Below are 24,374 nucleotides of genomic sequence, written 5' to 3'. Positions count from 1 at the left end.
ATGTAAAGAATATTACGCTTACAATTGCATTTCTGTGCATATATTTATTCAAATCATTGTCAGAGTAGACGAAAAATGCGTTTTTAAATATTGTATTTGTTATGTAAAAAAAAAAGTCCTGGGCAGGGCACAAGCTCCCTGCTCCACTTCATTCTGATGCATTCACCTGTAGACAAATAGATCCAAGTACGACTTTGTTTTTCTTGTCCAAGCTGTCATCTGGCTCAAAACTAAGTGGCTTCAGAATTGTTTGTCGTTCTTGTTGCACCTGCTTGTCCTCTGGCATCTATTGTTCCGGGGCCTTCCAGCTTTCTGGCCTGGTGCGCCCACGTTGGGTGCATTGGACTCCGCGGTTGGGGGGGCTGTGGGGCAGGAGGTGCCGGAGATGAGTTGTACTCGTGCTGCTTAGATGCTGAAACCTCAGTCAACGGATGTCGCCTTCTGGGTTTTCCCTTCTTTAGCTTTTTATAATCATGTGTCTTTTATTTGTGTTTGTGTATTTTATTGTGAAGGGCTTAATTTATTTTTTATTTTCATTTCACGTGTGAGGATTGATGTTTTTGTGTTCTTGCTTGTTTTTATGTACAGCACCTTGAGCTGTTCTTTTTCATGAAAGGTGCTATAGAAAAAATATTAATTTGAATTTGTATTTAATGTTAGGTTGAGGTCATTAGAGGCTGTTAGCTAGTAGGAGAGCATGTAAACAGAGAGCTCTCAGCAACAGGGAGGTGAGGGGTTGCTCCACTCAAACAGTCACACAACTCGGAAGCAAATTTCTGATGAAACTGTGTCTGCAGAAACTATGTCCTAGAAATTGACAGTTTTTTTTATTTTTTATTTATTATTTTGGCTAAAATAATCATAATTGAAAGACCACAGGGAACACTTTGAAAATAGATCAGAGTTGGTCTTTAGGGACTGGGGGAATTTAGAATATCTTAACGTGGGACCTGTTTCTCTCTTCTCTCTGTTTCTAAGAAATTGGACTCCAATCGGTTTGGTCCCTTTTCATGTTTCCAAAATAAAAAACTTATAGTCAACACCACAACAAATTGTTAAAAAACAGCAGGCATCAAAAACTTAAATGGTAGACATATGGCTTAGGCCTGTTAAAGCTTCCTATTATGTTAGCTCTCTGTTACCATGCATTTTGGTAACATGACAGTATTTGAAATCATCTATAAAACACAGTAAAACCATTGGTTATCCTCTAAATAGTTTTTGATCTCTTGGTTAGCTTCTTATCCCTGAAATTATTTATGCTTCTGTTTTTGGTCTGGGCTTTATTAGTCTTTTATAAGCACATATCTGAATTTCAATGAAGTCCCTCAAAATGACCACATTGATAAATTACAGATTGCTGTATTGCCATACTATCACTAAAGAGCATTACATCACACCTCTTTTATACTTTGCTTAATTTAACATGATTAAAAATAGTAACATTTATGGTGTTGGGGTCAGCTTTGACCCATATACATGAGATTTAAGTATAAAGAATTTATGTTTTTGTCATTTACAAAACTTGAAAATAAATATGAATGAATGATCAAGCGAAACAAGTTAGAAAAAAAACACAAGATCTGCAAGAGTAAAGAAACTATTTGATTTTATTGAGAGAAAGGTTATTGACAAAGTCAAAAGGCCTTAAACCAAGAAACAAATTGTTTGGTACTTTTAATGTTTTTAAAACATTTAAATGATATGGGATAATGTAACTGTTCATTTAATTATGACTTCTTTTTACGCATGACCTTCCACGCCGCCACCGGTGAGACGCACCCAAAGCCCATAATGCCCATGCATCAATCCAACCATGAATTTAGAAACTTCATTAAATGAAGAGGATGAACTTTGAGAGGAACTTTTGTTGTAAGCAAAAAGAGATTTTAATTAATAAAGCAGCTGAGGGGAATATGTAAACATTTCCTTGATAAAAGTGAATAAATAGAGAAGTCATCAAAGACAATAAAGCTTTCAATAAAACCTGCAACATTTCTGTAGAGAACAGGAAGTGGACACGATTCAAGCACCAAGTGAAACAAAAACTTTTTCCTTTGTTGACATTTTTTGAGTTATTTTGCTCCCTGTAGAGTGTGAGCTCCATGTCCCGTATAAGAATGTAACGGATAAGTGTTTGTACACATAGAATGATAAATAGACTCTGAGAATAAAATCTTTAAAATAATCTAAAAAGAGCAAACTTTCTTTTTTTTTTACACAAATAAAATAGTTTTCTGTAGCATGATCAAAATAATGTTTAAGTATGAGATTGGAAAATAGTGGTTTATAAAAGTGTAAATTGCATTTTTAGGAAAGGGGAGGTCCTTAAGTTCTCCCCCCGGCCCCACGCCCTCCTCTGCTGCCCCTTCGAGCAGGTCGACCTTTGGCTGGTTTGTTGTCCGGACGTTGTACTTTTTTTGGGCGCTCCACTTTGATCCAGCCTCCATCGCTGGCTTTGCCTACCTCCTGTTCCTCGCTGGGGTTTGCCGTCACAGACAGTATCCCTGGGATTATGGGTGGGGGGTTCTGTGAGGAGAAACTGTAACTGTTGGAGCGAGGCCTGCCTGGCTGCTGTGGGCTTCTGCCAGTTTTATTTTGAACGTAGCCTCCTCTATTACCAGTCCATGCGTTCCCTCTGTTCTGCCTCCCCCCCATGGCAAACGCATTGCCGAAGTAGCTGCTTTTGTGGCGGTTGTAGATTGCAGCGGCACTGCGGGGGCGCTCTCTTTCTAAGGTGCTTTCGGACGTAGTGCTGGAGGGACTGCTGCCCTTTGACCCCAGGCTGATGGGTGAGAGTTTGGCCGATAAGCTGGCGGTTGGCGAAGAGCTGCGAGAGTCCGACCAAGGGGTGGCATGGAGGCGGTTTGGAGAGCGCCGCACCGCCGCGGCGTAAGAAGACTCTTGACTTTCATGTGCAGAGAGGAACTGAGGAAGCGTGCGGGCGTCAGAACTGGTCAGAGGAGTGGTCTTCTGCTGTGAATTCTGGGTCATCATCTGTCTCTGCCTGACATTGTGCATCCAGTTGGGATCAATATCTGAAAAAGAGGCCACATGGCGTTTTGTTTCGGCAGGAATAGCCACCAGTAGCTCGTCAAAAGCTGTCTGGGTACCTGAATGTGTTTTTTCGCTGGCATTCCAGTCGTTGTGAGCTGCGGCCGTCTCAATCACCAGCTCCACGGTCTTGATCTCATCCTGCCCACCACTGTGACTCCACTCCACCGAGCAGCTGTGTCTAGTACTCTTTGGTGACTTGACATCATTCTAAAGCGTTAAAAAAAAAATCAGGTCGAGTGACATTTAGTATTGAAGGGTATAATTATCCCAAAAGGTTCCAGGATTTTTGTGGATGGATGTAGATTTGCCTTGTTTTGTCCCTCTCGCTGAAATGACTCACCTCGTAATTAACTGTGTAGTCCAGTCTCTGGTTGTGCTGTAACCCAACGATCCATTTGTCCATCACAAACGGTGGCTGCAGCGTAAAACCATCAGAACGTTAGAAATCAGCCTGTGACAGGTGGAAAAGTTAGGCTTTGTCAAGTCAGATCACAGCACCGATATTATTTAGCAACAAAAAAAAAAAAGAAAGAAGAGGAAGAGTGCTTGTAAAGCTGTTTACTGACAATTGCCCCAGCAATACCTTAGTCATCCTCATGACCTCCACATCCTTTCTGTTGGCATTAAAGGTGACGTCTTTGATGTACGTTACTGCAATTTCATCTCCATCCAGCTCCAGGTACACTTTCCACTTGCAGTCCTTAAAAAAGAAAAAGAAAAGCGATCAGGTTAACGGAGTTAGATCAGGCATTCAGCGGAAAAGTGTGGAAAGTTTCACCTCATTCTGTGAAGTTGCTTTTTGCAGCAACACAAACCAAGAGCACAACCTACAGGTAGTTTAACGGCACTAGCAGGTTATTGGGTGGCAAGTCAGAGCAAGCAAAGAACTGAAAACAAGGCACTTTTATCAAAAGTGTGCAAAAAAAACTGTAATTGGATGGAAATGTAATGAACTGATCCTAAAGAAAGATTTATGACGATAGTTTCTTTAAGATTTAAAACCTTTGATGTTGCCTAAAAGGATTATGGGTAAGGCTCTTGCTTTTAATGTGAAGAAGACATAATTGTTCGTTTCTCATGAAGTGATGCAGACTAAATACATCAACCTGGGAGGCTTAAATCTGAAGAATTCTCCAGCCCTCTTCTTCTGCATGCTGAATGCTGACAAGGCTGTAATGATTCCTCCGATTCCTCAGAGCCGGAGCCACATGTCACTGCTTAGCCACGCTGGGGTTCATGGCACAGGCCAATCCATTGTGTAGGGATCACACAGAGAGACATCAGAGGAGTGGCAGGAACACACTCGTCCGAGGAGCCTTCGACCTCCCTTTCATCTCCCCCGGGGGGCTGGAGGCGGCTCAAAGAGGGAAGCTCCAGCAAGCCTCTGGCTCAGAAACACACCAGTGGCCCCGTGCTGGCCTGGTGTCGGCCCTGGACGGTCACACCGGGGATCCCAGGTCCACGCTGGTCTAATCTCTCCAGCAGAAACAATGTCTGGTAATGATGCCTACAACCCGAGTGCGTCTAATGACAACTCATACATAATTCAGCACCTTTCACTTGGCTGCACGGTGATATCCTCATTAGTAGGGGACCCTCAGTGGCTGTCAGATGGTGTCCGCACAATCGCAGGCCCTCATTTTGTCTTTGAGAAGTGCAGCTGCTTCCATGACATCGCCAGCAAAGAGGGGCAATGGGAAAAAAAAATGCAGTGCGGGTTTGTTTTATTTAGTGCAAAAAACCTTCCAGTTTGTAAAAACAAGGCTGACACGGAACCTGACACCAGGCAGGGGAAAATAATTAGCTCTCATTTTCTCAGCCTCCTGTTTCCTTCTCCCCGCTGTGTTTTCTACCCACTAAACCACCACATGTCAGAAGAAATGGGAGGCAATTAGCAGGCTCGTTTCAGCCCTGCCGAACACACTGAAAGAGGACTATTTATGATGGGACAATGAACAGCTGAAAGATTAAATAACGTTTGCCTTTTAAAAGAAAATGACTTCTGGCTAAATGGGCTATTTTTGATTAAATTCAAACAGCAAGTGAAGAGCCACCCTTTTCTCCACAGTTTGAGAGTCTAACAAAGAGCTGCGAGCGAGTCGAGGTGGATGTGAAACAAGACTGAGAATGAAATGTTTATTTATTTATTTTTTCTTTTGGGGGGGCTTAATACATGTCTAGTGATGCCTTCATAGCCAGAATAACAGGCACTGTCATAAATCCTCAAACGGCTTCAGCAGCAGCAGCGGCTGACAGAAAGTATCCACTATTAGCAGGATGTTCAAAGCAGCCCGTGCACTTCTTTGTGATATTCATTAATTGTGGGTTTCACAGAGCCCACGAAGAGCGGCGTCAGATGCTCACAGCTGCAGCGTATGCTGCAGTCGCAGTCTCAAGAGTGCCTCTGCAAAACTTACTGAGGCTCCTGCTCCTGGTTTCCAGTGGTATCCAAACACCAACTCCAGATTCACTGTTTTACTCTGCTCCACCTCCTTCTCCAGCTCATCCTGAGGGTAAGAGAATCGATAAAGGACCTTTGTGTGGGCCAAACAAAAACATCTATAAAAAGGTGTCATACCTTCAAGAGTGGAGGGAAGTGGACGAAACCAAGATAATCGTTGGTTAGCTTTTCTATTTCAGCCTGTTGGACAGAAATTTCTCCATAAATTTCACGTAATAAACCGGTTAAGATCACCTCCTGTAAAATGGAAGTTAAAGACCCACTCCAGTGAAAATTGTGTTTATAATAATATCTTCTTGTGACCTTTTTTCTGATGATGGAGGACACTAGGCCTGCACAAAAAATCGCAAACTTAAAGCTTTGGCCATATCAAGCTGTGCAATATGCATATTGCAAAGGACAATTGCGATAAATGGTTACCTTAAATGGGCTTTAAGTGTTTAACAAATCAAATAAATCCCTTTATGCATTTGACCAATCAGATGGAGCCCTTTTATGATAGATGCTCACCTCCCATGTAGACTAGAGTTGATTCATATTTAAATTAAACTGTTGCAGTGAAAGGGAAATTATGTTTTTAGTTGTTTTGCTATTTGTTCATGTATTGCAAGTTATATCGTCATCGCAATATTGATCATTAATATCCCAAAATGTGAATTTTCCTCATATTGTGCAGCCCTAAAGGACATATATTAAGAAAATTAATATCAAAAATGGATTTCTGAGTATTTCCTAATTCAAATTGTTGTGAATCAGAAGCAGCTGATAAAAAACGGCGCCAGTAATGTTAGGCTGGGTGTGTGAGGGGCTGGAAGCTAGCTGGATGACATGTAAACATAGAGCTCTCAGTAACAGGGAGGGGGAGATTGCTCCACACCAACAGTGCCGCCCACAACTCGGAGGCAATTTTTTAATGAACTTCTGTATAAACTATATCCTAAAAATCAACACGGGCTTTTTGATTTGAGTGGGTGCTTCAACAATAGATCAAAAGATGATCAGAGTGGGTGTTTAAAGGAGCTGCATTGCATGCATTTGTTTACCTTCAGGTGCATGGCGTGGCCTTTGGACTTAACCCCCATATCCCGCATGTCACCATCAGTGAGGAGCAGCAGGCGTTTTCCTGTGATGTGATTATCTTTAAAGAGGTCCGCGTAGCGCTGCATGTCGTATGTACCGACCCCTGAAACACAAAAAGTGCTCCAACTAACCAGTTTTTTTATTATCATTTGTGAACTATTGTGGACGGGGAGGGGGGGGGGGCACATACCTGTGCCAAAAACCTGCTGCATCCAGAAATACTGAAACACAGAAGCAGCAATGCCTTCCATTGAGTAAAATCAATGTTTTCATGCAAATCTGTGTAAATACGACAATGATACTGACCACCTGCTCCTCTGTCCAGGTATATATGTCCAGAGTGGGCAGCAGCTGCAGAGAAGGAGACATTTAAGTCAAAACAGTAGATTATAAATGACTGTTGACAGTATTAGTGTCCTATTATAATGGATCCTAATCCTAATCCCAATTTCAGCAGCAATCCAAATGTAAAATAAATATTTGCTTTCTGTGTCTTTACACACAATTTTCTTCCAAGTTGTAAAGCTTCAGAAATTTTGTTTCATAAATTTTCACATCAGTGGAAAAAAAATCAAACATGATAAATTCAAATAATTTGAAAAAAATCCTTTATTGCTCATTAAATGCAATCAGGCATATATTTGCAAGCTAGAATAAAGATTTCCTGATTGTGATCATGATGTCTAATGACAGAAATAATGAAATGGAAAATTGGGGAAAAGATGAGTAAATGAATGAGTGATTTTCCTTCTCTGTCATCTTTCTGCTGCATCCCGTCGCGGCTCAGATTCTAAACTACTCATCAGCCGCGGTCGACAGACTCCACCATACATTCAAGCAGGGGATGCTGCATTGAAAAGCTGCTCGTCTGTAGCGGTAAACAGACTCAACTTCACCGGCGTAATTTCAAATTACACATTTCAATTTTGAAAAAGTATATTTAAAAATACAATAGTAATATTTACTTATATCAAATGCACATATAAATCTTTAAAAATGAAAGACATAGTTTCATTCCGTGTAGCAAATGTGTTAAAATGAAAGATTTATAATACCCTTTTCTGTTGTTATCACTTAGGGTTAAGGTGGGTTGTCATTAATTTTGCTAGTTATTGCTATTAACCTGAATATAGATACAATGGCACTGGTACAGAATCCACTAGAAAGAAAAACAGTACAAACTTAGCACTTTCTCTTTGGACAGGTGCTGAATATTGTTGTGAAGCATAAAATATGTGCTTCAACCTTATTCCAATAATAAAAACAGCTTATAGCAAACTTTTTTTAAAACCAAAATTCAGCTCAATAGTTCATATTTATGCTTTATGAACAAATAAGGAAAGACAATTAGGCTATTCATGTTGTGTTTGCTGACAGACAACCTCAACCACAAATTCATAAATTATCGGAAGTTTAAATAAATTTTCACAAAGGGACCCATATGTCATCAGATTTACAGTGGATGGGTAAAGGAGTCACATGTGGCTCCAGAGCATCAGGTTACAAAACTAATCAGAAAGAATTAAACTAAAAATGCAAAATGATTTTAGAATTTTTAAAGTTAAGGTGGTAAAAAGCACATTTTTAAAGCATTAATTAATTGTAATTCTTTTAATTCTATAAATATATTGCCACATTTATTCTCAGCTTACTTTTTGTGTAAGTAAATCAAAATAATCAAAACTAGCTCTTTAATCTATTTTAGATTCATTTCTTTTTACTAAAACAGACCCCCCCCCCACGCTTCAGGTGTCTGGGTTTGACAAATCCAAACAAAGGTAGGAATCTGTTGCATTAAGTGTGATTTGTCTGGGACTTGATAACACATGAGTGGAGATGAGGTTTAAAGCTGAAGTATCACAGCTAATGAGCAACAATACAGGGATACAGAGGATTACACCCTCATGAGACTGACTGATTACAGACAGCAAAGGGAGCAGTTTAATGGGCCGTGAGCATGTCCTTCCCCCAGACAAAGCCTAACACCTAAGTGAGCACAAACACTAATGCAATTTTCGCCGCTGCAACATGCAGGTCTGGAGGGTAATTTCTAGTTAGGACCCTCTTTATGTATATTTAACTCATTTCTTTGCCATCCTAAGGGGAAAACCTGTGCTCACAAGCCGCCAAACGGTGGCTTGAGAGTATGGGGATGTTTTAAAATCGAGGTGAGATAGAAAAAAAAAAGTCGTTTTCCATCCTGGTAAGAGACTGCGTTTCAACTGCACTCCACCACATCCAGAACAAATTGGCCAATCTTAATGTCAGCAAAATGTCACTTCATCATAAAAGCCCGGCCTTCTCCATGCAGCTGGCTCCCAAAGCTCTTTCTTCACAGCATGGCACCATACATCCCAACAGCAGGCTTACAGTAGATGACATCCATAATATCCCCAGGTGGAGGGTTTCAAATATATTTGATAATTGTGACTTGTGGCCCTGTGCAGCATGCAGCCATTACTGGATGTGCTCCATGCAAGTGTGACAAAGTACTAGCTAATGAAAGTCCATGACAATTAACAACAGGACTTAACAAGCGGTTGTGCTTCCCCTTCGGCACATCCACATGAACTGGGACGGTGGATGCAGCTGCTGCAGCCGCAGACTTTCACCCCCAGCATCCCAGGCGCTGATTTTGTGTCCAGCTGACACGCTTTGACCTGGAGGAGGTCTGCTGGCCCAGCCTGTCGGCCTGCATGTCAGAGAGCAGCAAACATGTCCTCAACCCCCATTTACCAACTCATTACTGGATGTTATGATCCAACATGAAACGGTGCTCTGTTTGATCCCTCGCAACGATACGACAACTTTGCTGTTTTTTTTTTTTCCCTGCATGCAATTGGGAGTGAGGAGGCACAGACAAGAGGAGACCAAGGACAGAGAAGAGGGAAAGAGGAGGTGGGACAGGTTTTGATGCAGACATTTGGAAATGGTCACACAAAAAAAACCAACAATTTGAAGTGTACCAGTAGTAAAGAACTATTTGATTTAAATTATTCAAGAGAACAATAGAGAAATATTAGATTAAGCAATACACTTATTGAAAGATTTCCAATTCTAATATTATGCTAGTTAGTAAAATCAATCTAAATCAAAGTGATCTTAAAGATCTGTTCATGAAAATCATCTTTTTGCCGTTTTTATAATGTTTTGGTAGCATTAAGGTTAAGATTTCTAAGTATTTCTTTATCCAAATCATTGTGAATTGGTTGCAGATGAAAAAATTCCGTTGGAAAAAGCTTGTCGATGGGACAAAGGACCTACAACGGCAAGCCACAAGCTCTCTGCTCCATTTTGATTCATCCACTTGTAGACAAACCGATCCATGTGCATCTTAGTTTTCCTCGTCTGAGCTGGCATTTGGCTAGAAAATGTACAGCTGTAAGCTAGCAGGAGAGTATAAGCAAAGAGATGATGGGAAATGGGGGAAGGCTTTCTCTGTACCAATGGTTTCGCCTACAATTTACAGGGGAATTTCTAATGAACTACTGCCGCTCTGCAGATACTACTGTATATCTAAGAAAATAACACCGTTTTTTTTTTTTTTTGGCTAAAAAATGGCATCATCATAACTAAAGGACCACTTGAAACACTTTTAGAACTTATAGAAAGATGGTGGGATTTCAAACACGCAAACTAGACAAAAATATGTATTAATGACACTTTTTATTCTTTTCATTTATTGACATGCTCACTTTTTGTCTGATCTCTTCCTCTTATTTTTGTGTTGTTTTGGGGTAATAATCATAAAGTTGTGTGTTTGCAAAAAAAACACACAAAAACAAATATGAAACAGAAAGCTGCATTTGAATGCGAAAAAACGGATTCTTGAGATTCAGTTCAACCTCATTTGGCATCTCGATGCAAACCGCGCATGTAAACGCAGCGCCGACATGTGTCTCCACAGACCATAATGTTCCAAAACATGCATCCCTTTGCTTTTTGTCACGCACCTCCTCATTTTCATTTAGCAGCTTGTCGCTTCTCCCCTTGATGTCCTTGAGAAGCGGGAGATGCGACAGGCCGCCACCCTCCACTCAACAGCTCGGCTTGGAGGTGAAGGTGGACCAAAGTGAAGAGGGAGTAACTCACCGGGCTGTTGGACTGCTCGATGAGTTTGCGTTCCCACATCTTTAGGCGCCTCTCTCGCTGCTTCAGCTCCTGCTCTTTACTGCTCAGGTCTCTCTCCAGTTTCTTCAGCCTCTCAAGTGTCGCTTCAATCTCGCACCTTCACACAGAAACATTTAAACACCTGAAACGCTTTGATTTTTCCAGTGAAATGCCAAATCACATCGGCTGGTTTTTATTTGTATTTTGCTCTTTTGCTGTCTAAAGTGATCCTAAAGTTCTTCATGTCTGCTGCAGTAACATGAAGTAATTGCGTTCTTTCAGAGGCAAACAGAAAAGTGCAAATTGATTTGAAAAAAACTAGTTCCTCTTTCCCGATTTTGCTCAACATCCCTTAAAGTAAATATCTTCTTTGGACAAATCAACAATGTAGAATCAGTCAACCCTAAAATGTATTGAAGTAAAGCTTCAAATTTTTTCAATGAGCGAATAATACCCAGAATTCCCAGCTACACAAAAGTTGCTGTTTAAAAAAATATAATTGAAAGTGTTTTTAGCATTAGGTCATAACTTAAACAGTTATGCAAGCTTTAGCAAAAAACATCCATCCATCCATCCATCCATCCATCCATCCATCCATCCATCCATCCATCCATCCATCCATCCATTCATTCATTCTTCCATCCATCCATGCATATACTGACACACATGTATCACAGTTTAGGACAGTAATGATTTCAAATCCAAGAAAAATATATTTCTATGGACAAATATTAGAACCAGCAGAGCTTCAGAGCAGTGACGTCTTATTATGGAGACATTATTTTGTCCAGCAGGGGGAGCAGCATTTTAAAAAAAAAGAAAAAAAAAGAAAGGTTTTCATATTCCTGTAAAAACATACAGCCCAGACAGGAACTTCAAGGCTTGTTTTTCCAGATCTTCCACTTCCTGTCTTGAAGTTTCCTACGTTAAACTTGGAAGTTGCGTTTTAACTTTGATCTGTTTGTCAACTGCTGAGAATTCTTGATTCTCTAAACAGCATGCTCAGTAATCTGTCAGCTCATAGTTTAGAATTTGTTAAATATTATTTTTAGTCCACGAAACATTTTCAAGTGGAAGAAAAATCAAGCCAGTTTGAATGACCTGCACTGCACAGAATCCTATTTTGGCTGAAGCAAATATCTGCTTGTTTAACTATCAGCCAAGCGGATCAGACTAAAAGCCTCTTCATTCTCTGGCTCCTGACAGACGTCTTGAGATCTCTGTCGGTTTTTCTGGGTTTGAAACTCCCTCTGACCTGCTCCACCTGCAGATGGCTGCCTGGACAGGATTTCAGCAGCACGACTTCTGAGGAAATAAGCCCTGGTGGCGCAGACAAGGCCCACAGACAAGCATACGGAGAATAAAGTGACAGCTGAGACTCAGGCTGTGCCGAACATCATCAAACCTCCAGCTGCTCAAACAGGCCAATTAAACACTTCTACTTGAAAAAGATAGTGATTATTTTTAGGATCTTATGGGTAAAGGGAGGAAGTATATCCAGATGGATCATTCTTTGGGGGTTGTCGTGTCTTTATGAAGCTATCAGTGTAATTATTAAGGATCTATATGCACAATCTGAACTTCTTTTCTGTGCTTCGTGGGCCCCGTCAGTCACATTTCCACATCATTCTTTCAAAACCGTTGCACATTTCCTAAGGCTGAGGCAGTTTAGTGGTGAGAAAATGGGGATATAAATACATTTGCTGGCTGCAGAGAGTAGCGGATCCCGTTACCTCCATTCAGCCTTGTTGTGAAGGAAAGAGTTGCACTGTTGAGGAAGTTTTGTGTCTTTAGACATGGACTCCAAAGTGGAGAGGATGTGCTTGAAAATCGGCCGCTCCTGCATCAAGGTAAAACAAAAAAAACATCTTCTGTCCATGCTAATTGAAATGAAAACACACATAGGGGTCGTTGCAGGTTTGACTCACTCTTGGCTCCGTTAACCAGCATTTTCTCATGAGCTCAGCAAAGCTGACAGGGCAGCTGCTCGGGATGGTTAACCTCTGCAAAAACACAAAAACAAAACACTCTTTAGTTCCTCATCCAGTGCAGTAGTAATGTCAATGATAGATATCAAAAACCTGATCGAGCATTGAGAGTAACAGCAGCATCGCTGGAAAACCACAGATACAGACATGTTCATGATGATAAAAAAGGTATAAAATCAATCAAGAAGTAAATAATCGGTTTCTGGCAAACTTTGTTAGTTTCTCTTCCTGTTGTTGTACAAAAAGACGTCCAATCACAAGCATGCTTCTCACAAGTTGGGTTGATTACAGCTGGCTAAGCATGAACCACAGTGAGTAATGTGTGCGCTAGACTTTTGATCATTCTTTTTTTCACAGCACTTCAAACAACACCTGACACAATTTTTTTATCTGCAAAGAACAAAATAATCTAAAACCCTGAAATGCCAGGTTTTCGTGTATAAAGCTGTTATGCTGCAGACGTTTTGTTTTTTGTTGCTTGAAAAATAAGTGCCAGTAAGAAAAAAAAAGTTTCTTTGTTAAAAGGCATTTTTATTTAAAATGTTAAATGACAACCGAATGATAATAAATATATAGATTGTAATAATTTAGGAATCGTATCCCCACAAAGTTCGTTGAATCTTTTATGTATCAACTGGCGGTCCATATTTCGTGACACACATCGGTTCATGTGAGGCGGAAAACATACACACCCTTGACGCACAGGATTGTGGGAGTTTTGGCTCCTCTGAATCCCAGGTGAGAATGACTGTTTAAATGTATACTTTAAGACAAAATTAAGTAAGGACTGAAGAAAGTTTTAGAAATAAAAACTGGACAGAAAGTGTCAGCTGATTAGTGGATTCTGTGAAGCCACCAGAAAACAAGTTATCTTGTGTCTTCTTCTGCTTTTATAAATAAAAAATAAAAGCAGCATATCTCACCTGTCTTATTATGCAAGATATAGAAAAGCATTGTATTTATAATGTCTTTTAAGTACAAGAATGACAAAGTTTACTTTCATATTTCAAAAAGCTGTTAACCTTTCTGATTTGAGTTTAAGGACATTTTCTAAAAAATGATCTAAACAGACACCTGCAAAAAGCTCCACTCTGTTATGCTGATATTATTTTTCTGTTTTCTGAAACAGTTCATTAACCAACAGCAACCACACTTATGTCCACAGTATATTATGATATTATTCATTATTTAATTCAAACCAATGAAAGTGAGGAGAAGCAAAGAAAGACCCAAGCTGGGATTTTAACCGAGATCCGCCTTGGCTATTCACGTCCATTGTCATTCTTTTTTTTTTTTACAACAGAAATGATTGATCTCCAGCACGACAAGAGAGGTCATTTCTTTGACCTGCTTTAAACTTTACGTGAAAACCACCTCGTTCTTCTCCACCACCAGCCAGGCCACCTGCAGACCTTCCAGCCCGTTGAAGGGGATCTCTCGAGTGAGCATCTCCCAAAGAACCTGAAACACAAGTCAGAAGTTAAAATTAGACGCCTGTCTTTTCAAAAGAAACATTTTTTCTAAGTGAAGTATACCATCTTATAATCCCCCCCAAACTCTCACAGGTTTAAAGCAAATCTTATCAAGTCCAGCTGCTGTGGAGAGCTGCAACATCTGTCCCTTGAAGAGGACACAAATTCAAACAGCTATCGTTTTTAAGAAGCCTCATAGAGGAGTCTTTCTGCAGTTTTGCATGAATTAGTTCAGTAAAAACCAGAAACTATAAGTGTGCTGTATGTTTGCTACAACACTAAATAGAAATAGGCAGTTTCAGAAGTTCCTGTTTGTATGGGCAGGATCCATGGAAGCAAGCATTAACATCAACAAAGATGAATCCAAGAGATGCCGCATAAAAAATAAAGATATTACATTTGTGATAACAAGAAGTCTGCGTAACGGTCACATGTTTTAAATATGCAGCTTGATCATTTGGATTTCATCAGATTAAGCAGATCAGAGAGAAACACTTGCAGGCGTTTGGGATAATTTACTATCTTACTTTTTGTTAAAAAATGTTTCTATAATCTATATTTTAACTTTGTCTGAGTGCATTAATGTCTTACAAACTATGTGCAGTCTAAAATGTTCACTTTAGAGCTGATGTACAACACTTTAGCGGTCATTTTTAGACAATTATCAAAGCTATTAAGCGCTAATTGAAAGCAAACAATCATGATTAGATATTAAAGGTTTGTCAAAAGTCATAAAACACCTTTAACAGTTTAGGTTAGTAGAGGAAATTTACCGATTTTTTTTCTAAGAAAACTTCCAAATGCATTCAGAAACTTTTAAGAGCAAAAAACAAACCTTTGTAGAGGGTCCACTCCTGAAAAGGTCAAATGTTTTTGTTCACTTAAGCAAAAGAAAAAGAGGCGATGGTGCCTGAGAGCTATGAAGAACTTAAGTGCAATTTCCTGCAAATGTATTCGCCCCAATTTCAGGGGCTCTTTTTCCTTATGTAAGTTGGACTTTTAAGTTTAGACTGACTGTTCAGTTTGATTTTTTTTCTTTGGAAGATGAGTTCTTTCCCACATTTTCAATCAAATTTGTTTTTTTGTAAGTTAAAATAAATGTACTTTAATCAAATTTGATGTATTTATTTGCAAAATATGTTGGTAATTGCCCTGCGACCTGTCCAGGGTGTCCCCTGCCTTCGCCCACAAGTGGCCAGGATAGGCTCCAGCAGCCCCATGACCGCGGAAGGGACAAAAACGGGTTTAGAAGGAATGAATGAATTTTGGTAATGAAATCAGATTTTGGTAAATATTTGAGGTTTTTTTTTAGACGTTCATCCCGTTCCACATTTCTGACCTCAACGGTCAACTGCAGACGATGAGTGTTAAAACTTTATGCAAAGTTTTTACAAATATTTAAATTTTTTTTAAATAAAATCTGCTCTTAATCAAATCCACAATTTAAGATGACTTATTTCAGCTCCGCACTGTGAGCATAATTTGAGCTCATAATTCAAACAGGATATAAAACGCTCACCTACAATAATTAACAATTAATATTTAAATGATAGAAGCTGAAGGATATTCCCTTTTGCAGACTGTCGCAGCTTTTTCAGTAAACGCGGAGGCAATAATGGCGTTCTGCAGCTTTTCATGTTAGACGGCTCTTCAGTATTGAATGCGTGGCCATCCTTTGCCACTCACCACTCCATAGGAGAACGCGTCACAGGTCTCAGACACAGGGAGGCTCTGGATCACCTCTGGAGCCATCCAGGGAAACGTGCCCACCAGGGACATGTGTGTAGTGTGGGTCAGGAACTTGGAGGCCCCAAAATCACAGATCTGCAAGGAATCACCATCAAGAACTTTAACACAAACTTCTTTGTCTAGTGAGACGTTCTTTGGAATTAAAGTAACTAAACTCGGTTAAATTAAAAACCCACCTTCAGAATTTTGTCCGCAGTTACAACAACTTAAAAAAAGGGAGAAAATGAGATAAAACTGACTTTTAAAATCAACATCACAATGTTCAGTCGGAAAATAAAGGAGCTGCGGCGTATAACAAACATGTTACCATTTCTGGATTTAAGGTCTCTGTGGATGACTTTGACTGGGGCCTCTGAGTGTAAATAATGCATTCCTGAAGCAGAACATGAGCAGAGGATCAGAACATCACAAACACAACTCATCACAACAAAGCAGAAACAGGGAACAACAAGTAACATTCTTTACTGCTTATGAACTCATTAGCGTGTGAAGAGCAAACCTCCTGAAACATTTTATTAAAGTCCCACTCTGATCATCTTTTTACCTAAGTGTCACCATGTGGTCTTTTAATTATGATTTTGACATTTTTAGCCAAAATTGAAATAAACGTGTTATTTTATAGGACAAAGTATCTGCAGAGTGGCAATTTCAGAAATTTGCGTGAGAGTTGTGGACGGGACTGTTAGTGTGGAGCCCCCCCGCACCCATTCCCTTCCCAGTTGCTGAGAGCTCTCTATTTACATGCTCTCCTGCTAGCTTACACACTTCCCCATCCTGACAATAACAAAAGATGGCGAGCAATATTGGAGTTGTACAGTTTTGAGCCACATGCTCAGATGAGGAAACCAAAGACGTACATGGATCTAGTCGGCTACAAGTGGATGCAACAGAATAGAAAACACCCAAAGCACTATTTTATCAGAGTGGGTCTTTAACACCTCCTGAAAAGAAAAAAAAGTTTTCACTGTTTAGCAAATGGAAAGCAAAAGTATCAGCAACAAGGTATGCAAAATCCTTGAAGGGGAAAAAGGAAAAATGCAACAAAACCTGTTAGATATATTTATTTTTACATCACATCCCTCTAGAAGAACAGCTGCCACGTTAGAGTTCTACTCTGTCTTTTCATCATAAATTTCAAAATTACCTCGAGCGATTTCTGCAGCCCACGTCATGATCTGTCCAATGTCCATCTCCTCGCTCTCCTCACTGGAGAGGTAATCATAAAGGGAGCCACCACTTGCATATTCTGAGGAGCAAAAAAAAAAACAAGTTACTGGAGGGAAACTAATTATTAAGATATATACACATGTGCTTGGATGGCTCAGTTTGTGTGTAGGACGTGGGAAACCGGGGTTGGCTTCCCAGGGGGCGCAATGAACTTCATCCAGGGGGGGTCCTCAGGAAAGACCCTTTGCGCTACTGCCTAACTATTTAGCCACAAGGGGGCCCAAGTACGGGTCCCCCTGTGCCGGCCCCCAGTCCGGGTAAAATCAGGAAGGGCATCCGGCGTAAAACTCTCTTCCAAAACCACCAGTGAAAGCTGATTCGCTGTGGCAACCCCTGAAGGGATATACCCAAAGGTGAAGAAGAAATGCGGTTTGATCTGTGTGCAAAAGAATGAGGAAACACAGCAAAGGAACATTTCCACTAAACAAAAAAACAGAAGCTATGCCAGTAAGTTTCTTGAATTAAGAACAAAAGAGCAGCAGCTTGAACAGCAGGAAGACTCTGTTTGTGTATAATAACCTAATCATATCCCACTGCAGTCATGTAAACTTACACAGGCGCCAAGACCGACGCCAAATTACCATCATAAAAGACATCTTTTTTTTTTTTTCATTTTGATCACCGTAAGCCTGGATTTTATGCGAGTCTTGTGCAGACAGCAGGCCAGCAGAAATGAAAACCGGTGCAGCGGATTTCTCCGCCACCGTGCACCTGTGCGCTTCTGCACTTTGCACCTAGAAAGTCCCACATTCCAGGAACAACATGACAGCGCCGCGGGTTGTAAATTCTTATCCAGCCTCTGATTTAAAGAAGAGACGGAACTCTAACTGGCAGACAATAAATCACCACCATTCATTAGTTTATGAAACTGCTGAGTCACTGCAAATATTACCAAAGTCCAGCAGGTGGATGAAGACAAACAAATGTCCAACAAGAAAGAAAAACCTGCCCAGATTGATGCTTTGGGTCAACATAGTGAGAAACTTTATGACAGAGCTCAAAATGACCATAAACACTTTGAATTTAATTAGATTCTGTCTTCACAAATAAAAGAACACCCAGCTGCTGCATCATGGAGACAAAACACATCACAAGATTTTGTCCAAATGTATATTTGACTGAGTTTGGCCAAAAAATGGTCAAATGGAAAACCAGCTTTACAGCATTTTCTGTTGTCAGATGTCAACTATGTATTTCCTGAGTTTGATTATCCTTGTTGTACATGAAGGTTTTTTTTATGTGTAAATAAATAAACAAAAAAGAAATAAACAAATAAAAAGCTGCTTTTTGAGCGTTTTAGAGAAGATCGCCTGGGATCTGCTTCTCCTGCATGTTAAGGTCACATTCCCATTCATTCTTGGGTATTTTCGTCCACAGTCCCCTAAATGTTTTCACAGAGATCTGCACCTTTCAAAGAGAAACAAAGCTTTGTTTGACGTTTGGTCCAAAATGTTCATTTCACAGATTTTCACATCAAATCAACTTTAAACGATAACAATTTCAAACCCAGTTTGTGTGAAATGTACGTATCTTTACACAATGTCGTAACTGAAAACATTATACCGTATTTTCTGGACTATAAGTCACTCCGGAGTATAAATCGCACCAGCCCAAAAATGCATTATAAAGTAGAAAAAACACAGATAAGTCGCATTTTGACGGGAAATTTATTTGACAAAATCTGGGACCAAGAACTAATAAGTTCCACAACCTCATATGACATAATCATAGCAGACTGTTTATCTCATAATTTCACAGTAATTCTTTCTCATATTTATTTATTTATTCCTTTCATGAAGCATCATTGGCCAACTAATACTCTGTTTTCATCCTGTATTTGTAGAATATAGTCATTTTTATTGCATTTCTGAATCTATGAAATCATTGGAAAATAGAATATTATGTTCTTAGCCTTCAAGATCTTACTGTAAAAAAAGTTTGCTGATTCTCTGAGTCACTTAACATACTCTTAACACTTAACATACCTCATACATCAAATTGACCCAGGAACATCATCTCTGTACCTCAAAAATGAACATAACAGGAGGGTTAACAATGTATTTATTTCAATTTATTTCTAATATAAGTCGCTGTGGAGTATAAGTCGCACCCCTTGCCAAACTATGAAAAAAAGGGCGACTTATAGTCCGGAAAATACGGTAATGATGGAAACATAAAGATGGAACAGAGCATCACTTTTAAGTTTTGATTTCTGAAAATATCTCAACAAGCAAAACCGGCCGATTGTTTTTTTAAAAAGTGGTTTCCTTTTTCTTTCCTAATCTTTGCCTTTCTTCCTTTTATTTTTTTTGTTGGGGTCGTTGCTGTTTTGATTTTAGGCTGATGGTCTTCAGACGTATTTACGAGCGAAAAGGCCACCACTGTGTTGTTGTTTTTTAGCAGCTTTCTAGCTAACTTTTAAGCAAAAGCTTGATTGGTCGATTATTTATTAAAGGCCACACCTATTCAGGCTTTTCAGGTTGCCTATGTTTTCTACCCATTTTATAATCTGGTGGATTAAAAAAAAACAACCCACAAATGCCTTTCTGAGTGTCTGTCAGAAACACTCCTTGTTTGCATTGAAAAGCTCTCCAATAATCTGCAGCTTGTGTCAACAGATTCTTTCACTAATCTTCTCATGTAGCCATGTGATACACATGTTATAACAGATAAAAATGTTTCAACAAAGGCATCAGAATGTATAAACTTACCAGTGACAATTCCATAGTTGGGGGCTTCAACAATCGCACCGTAAAACTGGATGATGTTTCGATGACTGAGGATGCTGAGGATTTCAGCCTGAGCAACAAACCAAAGCACATTTTACTGTAATAATTAAGAATCCAAGTCAATATGATTGCTAGTACAAATGAAATGAGCTCATTTGTAACCACACTTAAATTCTGATGATACAGAAAGAAACATTATAGTCAAAAAAAGATTATAACTGCATATATAGTATATGCTGTAACATCATGTGGTAATGGGTTAAAAAAATTACACAGTATTTACACAATTAAACAATTACGCTCAGTAAAAAATAAGAAATTTTAGAAAAATATCTCCTAACTAGCATGCAGAATTTCTGCAAAGTTGTTAAGCTGCTTTGCCTTTTGTGGCCCTAAAGAAACAAAAAAAGCTAACTGGAACATTTAGATAAATAGCTAAAAGCACAGAAGTGAACCAAGAAAACATCATTTTATAAAAATATTATGTCTACAACAAATGAATGATTTAAACACTGTTCTGCAAGTAGAAAACTCAATGTTGAGCTCAGTCCTACTCATATAACCTCTGACAGAAGTATTCAGCAGGATTTATGTGTATTTCAAACCATAAAACGCACTTAAAATCCTTTATTTTCTCGAAAATCGACTGTGCACTTTACAATCTGCTGTGCCTTGTGAATTCATTTTGGTTTCTTTACTGAACACAATACAATTTTATGCCTAATGTGGTGCTTAAAAAATGTTTTAGTACAATGTGGTAAATTATGGCGCATTGCAGCTATCAAATTACCGTAGTACAATGTATTGTGTTTCAACTAATAAACTTTGACTAATAAAAAAACTTTGACTAATAAACTTTAACTTATCTGACTAATTATTGTGCTTAATGTGCCTCATAACCCGGTGTGCCTTACTTAAGAAAGTACATCAGCTCTAATGGTAAAAAAATACCTGAATTTTTTACGCATAATCTGATTAAAGAGAGCGTTTTTACATTTTGTCTTGAATATGCTCACAAACATCATAACAGTCACAAAGCTAAAAAACAATAACACTTTATTTTAGCCTTACAACCAGCCTTAAAAGCATTAATGATCTTTTCTACTATCACCAAACGCCAGTTTCAGCTAAACTGTATAGACAATGATCCGTTCTTCTAAAGTCACACTGATATCTCCTGCTTTGTTCTTTGTGGAAGGAAGGTGCCAGCTTTCTTTCTTTCAGGAGGATGTGGAAACAAAAGCAGCTAAAATGTGTTTAAATCTAGAGGCTAAAGCACGTGAGCGTGATCTGATATTATAGTGAACCTTTAAAAGCCTTTCGGTGTCTTTTCAGTCCATGTTGAGCTGATCAAAAGTGGAGCACATGTAAAGATCTATTAAGACATAATTATTGTACAAAGGAACTCACGTGGAACGTTTACTGAATAAAAAAAAAAGAACCTGTGGGACTGAGTTCATTACATTGTAACAAAACACTGTAATTAAAGGAACAACTAGTTCAAAGTGAGAGGATCACATTCTCGTTTTAACATTTTCACTGAACAATCTTCTCTTTGTCATTGAGTGAAAATGAATGAATATCAGTGACCTTTTCACAATTTCATAAAGAAAACCATTTTCTGAGCACATTCGGGCCGACAACTCTAAGACATGTTCCTTCAAAACAAGAGCCTTCCTTTTATAAGGATTCTAGATGGGTGGGGGGGTGGGGGCTGTAGTATGTGCTTTCATTTAACAATAATGTGTTGTTGTTTTTTTTTTTTCGTTTTTCCGACTGGAGGAGTTTATAATGACCACACGTGAAGGGCAAAGAAGTCGCCACATCCAACAAAAATAGGGTAGCAATTAAAATGATTACCACTCTGACAATTAAAAAAAGTATACGAACAGCCCCAGCAATCACGGCTCCTACCTCGTTTTCAATCTTCAGCAATTTTTTCACCGCCACCTCTTTGTCCCGGGAGACCCACTTGGCTCGATACACGCTTCCGAAGCTGCCGCCGCCACAGTTCTCGAAGAAGTGGATGTCACCGAAGTTGATCTGCACGAAAGAAACGCTGGGAGACGACATCTCATAATGGCAGCTTCAACTCAGCCTCTGAGGAGGGGGGGGGGGGTCACTAGGGGGGGGGGAGAAAAAAAAAGTCACTCAACAAAGTCCATCCAAGTTGTCGGTGCAACAGCAGCCCGACTGCACCCGCCTGATCCTACAAGTCAGTTTATCTTTGAGTTGTTCCTCATTTTCCACCTCCAGCCCTTATCAGTGACAACAAGCTCAGGCTCCAGCCAATGCGTGCACACACATATGATGCAGTGACCTGCAGGATCTACTGCTGTGCTTGGTTTAAGCACTGCACATGTGACATCACGCATGTGATGGTCGCAAAAGAAAAAAAATAAGAGATCAAGTCATCATAGCAGTCCGATGTGTGGAAACCCTTTGAATTTGGCTACGATCATAGAGTGTGGTATCATGTTCTCATAATGTTCCCTTTGGATTCTTTTGATGTGGAAAAACAGTAGGAAACTGAAATGTGAATGGATTATCCACTGATACTTGTTTACTTGTTTCTTTGTACTCATATTTAATTTTGATTATCTTGAAAGAAAAACAAGGAATCTGGAAAACTTCAGCTGCACTGTTCAGTATCCAGATATTTATCTCTGAGTCCCACTGGTGATGAAAGATGTCCTGGATCGATTTTAGGTCAGTGATTTGGATCGATCAAAATGAACCAATATCGATTATGAATCATACTAGCAAATAAAAACTATGATATGAATTGAATCGTTGTGCAAATTAACTGTTAAACCCCTTAATTCAGTTGAACTCCCAAAGTAAATGTTACAATAAAAGAGTTTTTAATAACTACATCATTTCATTTTTGTTTAAAGTCACAATTATCTTTTGATATATTGTAAAAGCATTCCCAGTGCTCTTTTAACTGCGATTTTGCCCTTTTTCAGCCAAAATCAAAAAAGCTGTGTGGTTTTCTAGGACGTAGTTCCTGCAGAGCGGCAGAAATTTGCATCATCATCTTTACACTCTCTCCTGCTAGTTTACAGTCCCTCACAACCGCAAGCTCACAGTACAGGGGTAAAAAAATGGCGGTGCCATCCAGCTGTACAGTTTTGAGCCAGATGCCAGCTCAGACGAGGAAAACGTACATGGATCTAATCGTCTGCAGGTGGATGCATCGGAATGGAGTGGAGCATGAGGCCTGCCCATTGTAGCACCTATGTCAGAGCTGCAAGCTTTTTCCAAACACATTATTTTTCATCTGCTCCTGCTTCACAACGATTTGTAATAAAGAAATACTAAGAAAGGCGGTTTTAATCTTAAATTTGTCCCCCATCATTAGAAAAAAGCTACGAGAAAATGTTAAAAACACGATTGAAGAAAGTCAAACTGATGAAGAGAACAAAAATGCTTAAAATTGGAAATCAAATTTGGTGTGAAAAAAATATTTATAGGCCATAGTGGCCCTAACACCAAATGTACCAAATCCACCCCAACTGATCATCACACCTCCTGTTTGTCCACCGCAAAAATAAAAGCATCTAGTAAAAAAAAAAAAGGAGGAGGAGTGTGTGTGGGGGGATCCATCATTAAAGGAAATTGTAGCTCTGTTATTGTTCCTGGGTTTTCCATTTACAGCAGAGCAATTACGGCTTTTAAAAGCCAACAGCCTCGGTCTTCATTGGGATTACTATCCATCACACTAAGAAATGCCTCCATTGTCGCAGAGGGGAGCCGCTGCTTTCAGCTGATTTACTTGTATTCATGCTATACTTAGCTACAAAGCAATTTGCTAAGTTGCAGAGAGCAACCCCCCCCCCCCCCCCCTCATTCTGTCTGACCACTCAAGAAACCAGGGTTACTTGGATATGCCCCCCCCCGCCCCCTCCTGTCAGTGTTGCTGCCTCTCATCATCTAACAGCAAACAACGCTCAACAATGAGACCTGATGGCCACTTCAGAAAGCTCAGGTTGTTGTAATCAGATCTGAACGGAAAGTCTGCGTCTGCATTAAAACATAATGTGACACCAAAAACATAAAAGTTACGCTTTGTTTACAACAGGATTATGACTGTGGTTTAAGCATATTTAGCTTCAGACGACAGGCGTCACGCGCGCGCGCACGTAGCTTTAGCAATACAATGAATGAGTTGAATTATGTAGCTAAATAGTTTTATTAGACCGCGTTCTATACATACATACCACCATAGAGTAAAGGTTCGGCTTTCGGAGTAGCACGTTGTGGGTTCCGTTCACGCCGGGCATGAGCCTGACCTCGAAAAGCGACTGCAGTTCCGGAAAGTCACGTGTGGAGTCTCCCTTTTTTTCTCTGCTCTCCCAGTGAAGTTTCGCTTGTTGCATAGTTTGAGCAACAAGCTGTTTTATGCTGTGTGGCAGTTTTCCGGCTGCAGTTCCCCTCCAATTTGAAGGCAACAGCTCCCCCTGCTGGATGAACGTTGAACAACCCCACATGGCACTTG

At 39.6% G+C, this 24,374-nt stretch overlaps 1 protein-coding gene across 1 annotated transcript; it reads right to left on the bottom strand.

Annotated features, from left to right (window-relative positions):
• Window positions 1–1,592: 1,592 nt before the first annotated feature.
• Window positions 1,593–24,314, bottom strand: map3k20a (mitogen-activated protein kinase kinase kinase 20a). Its single transcript, XM_011489908.4, has 20 exons — window positions 24,097–24,314; window positions 21,788–21,995; window positions 19,856–19,943; window positions 17,062–17,163; window positions 16,225–16,290; window positions 16,094–16,122; window positions 15,855–15,992; window positions 14,071–14,157; window positions 12,637–12,711; window positions 12,442–12,548; window positions 10,691–10,826; window positions 6,905–6,949; window positions 6,789–6,819; window positions 6,562–6,701; window positions 5,636–5,698; window positions 5,475–5,564; window positions 3,641–3,757; window positions 3,398–3,472; window positions 3,114–3,264; window positions 1,593–3,038 (listed from the first exon to the last, which is right to left on the bottom strand). Exons 2-20 carry the CDS (start codon window positions 21,944–21,946, stop codon window positions 2,329–2,331), a joined length of 2,409 nt encoding a protein of 802 aa, XP_011488210.2. The 5' UTR covers window positions 21,947–21,995; window positions 24,097–24,314; the 3' UTR covers window positions 1,593–2,328.
• Window positions 24,315–24,374: the final 60 nt, after the last annotated feature.

Source organism: Oryzias latipes, chromosome 21, assembly GCF_053564925.1.
Source record: "Oryzias latipes strain Hd-rR chromosome 21, Olatipes_Hd-rR_3.1".
Lineage (NCBI taxonomy): Eukaryota > Metazoa > Chordata > Actinopteri > Beloniformes > Adrianichthyidae > Oryzias > Oryzias latipes.
Note: the sequence above shows the minus strand (reverse complement) of the source record. Positions and strands in the feature narration are given on the sequence as shown.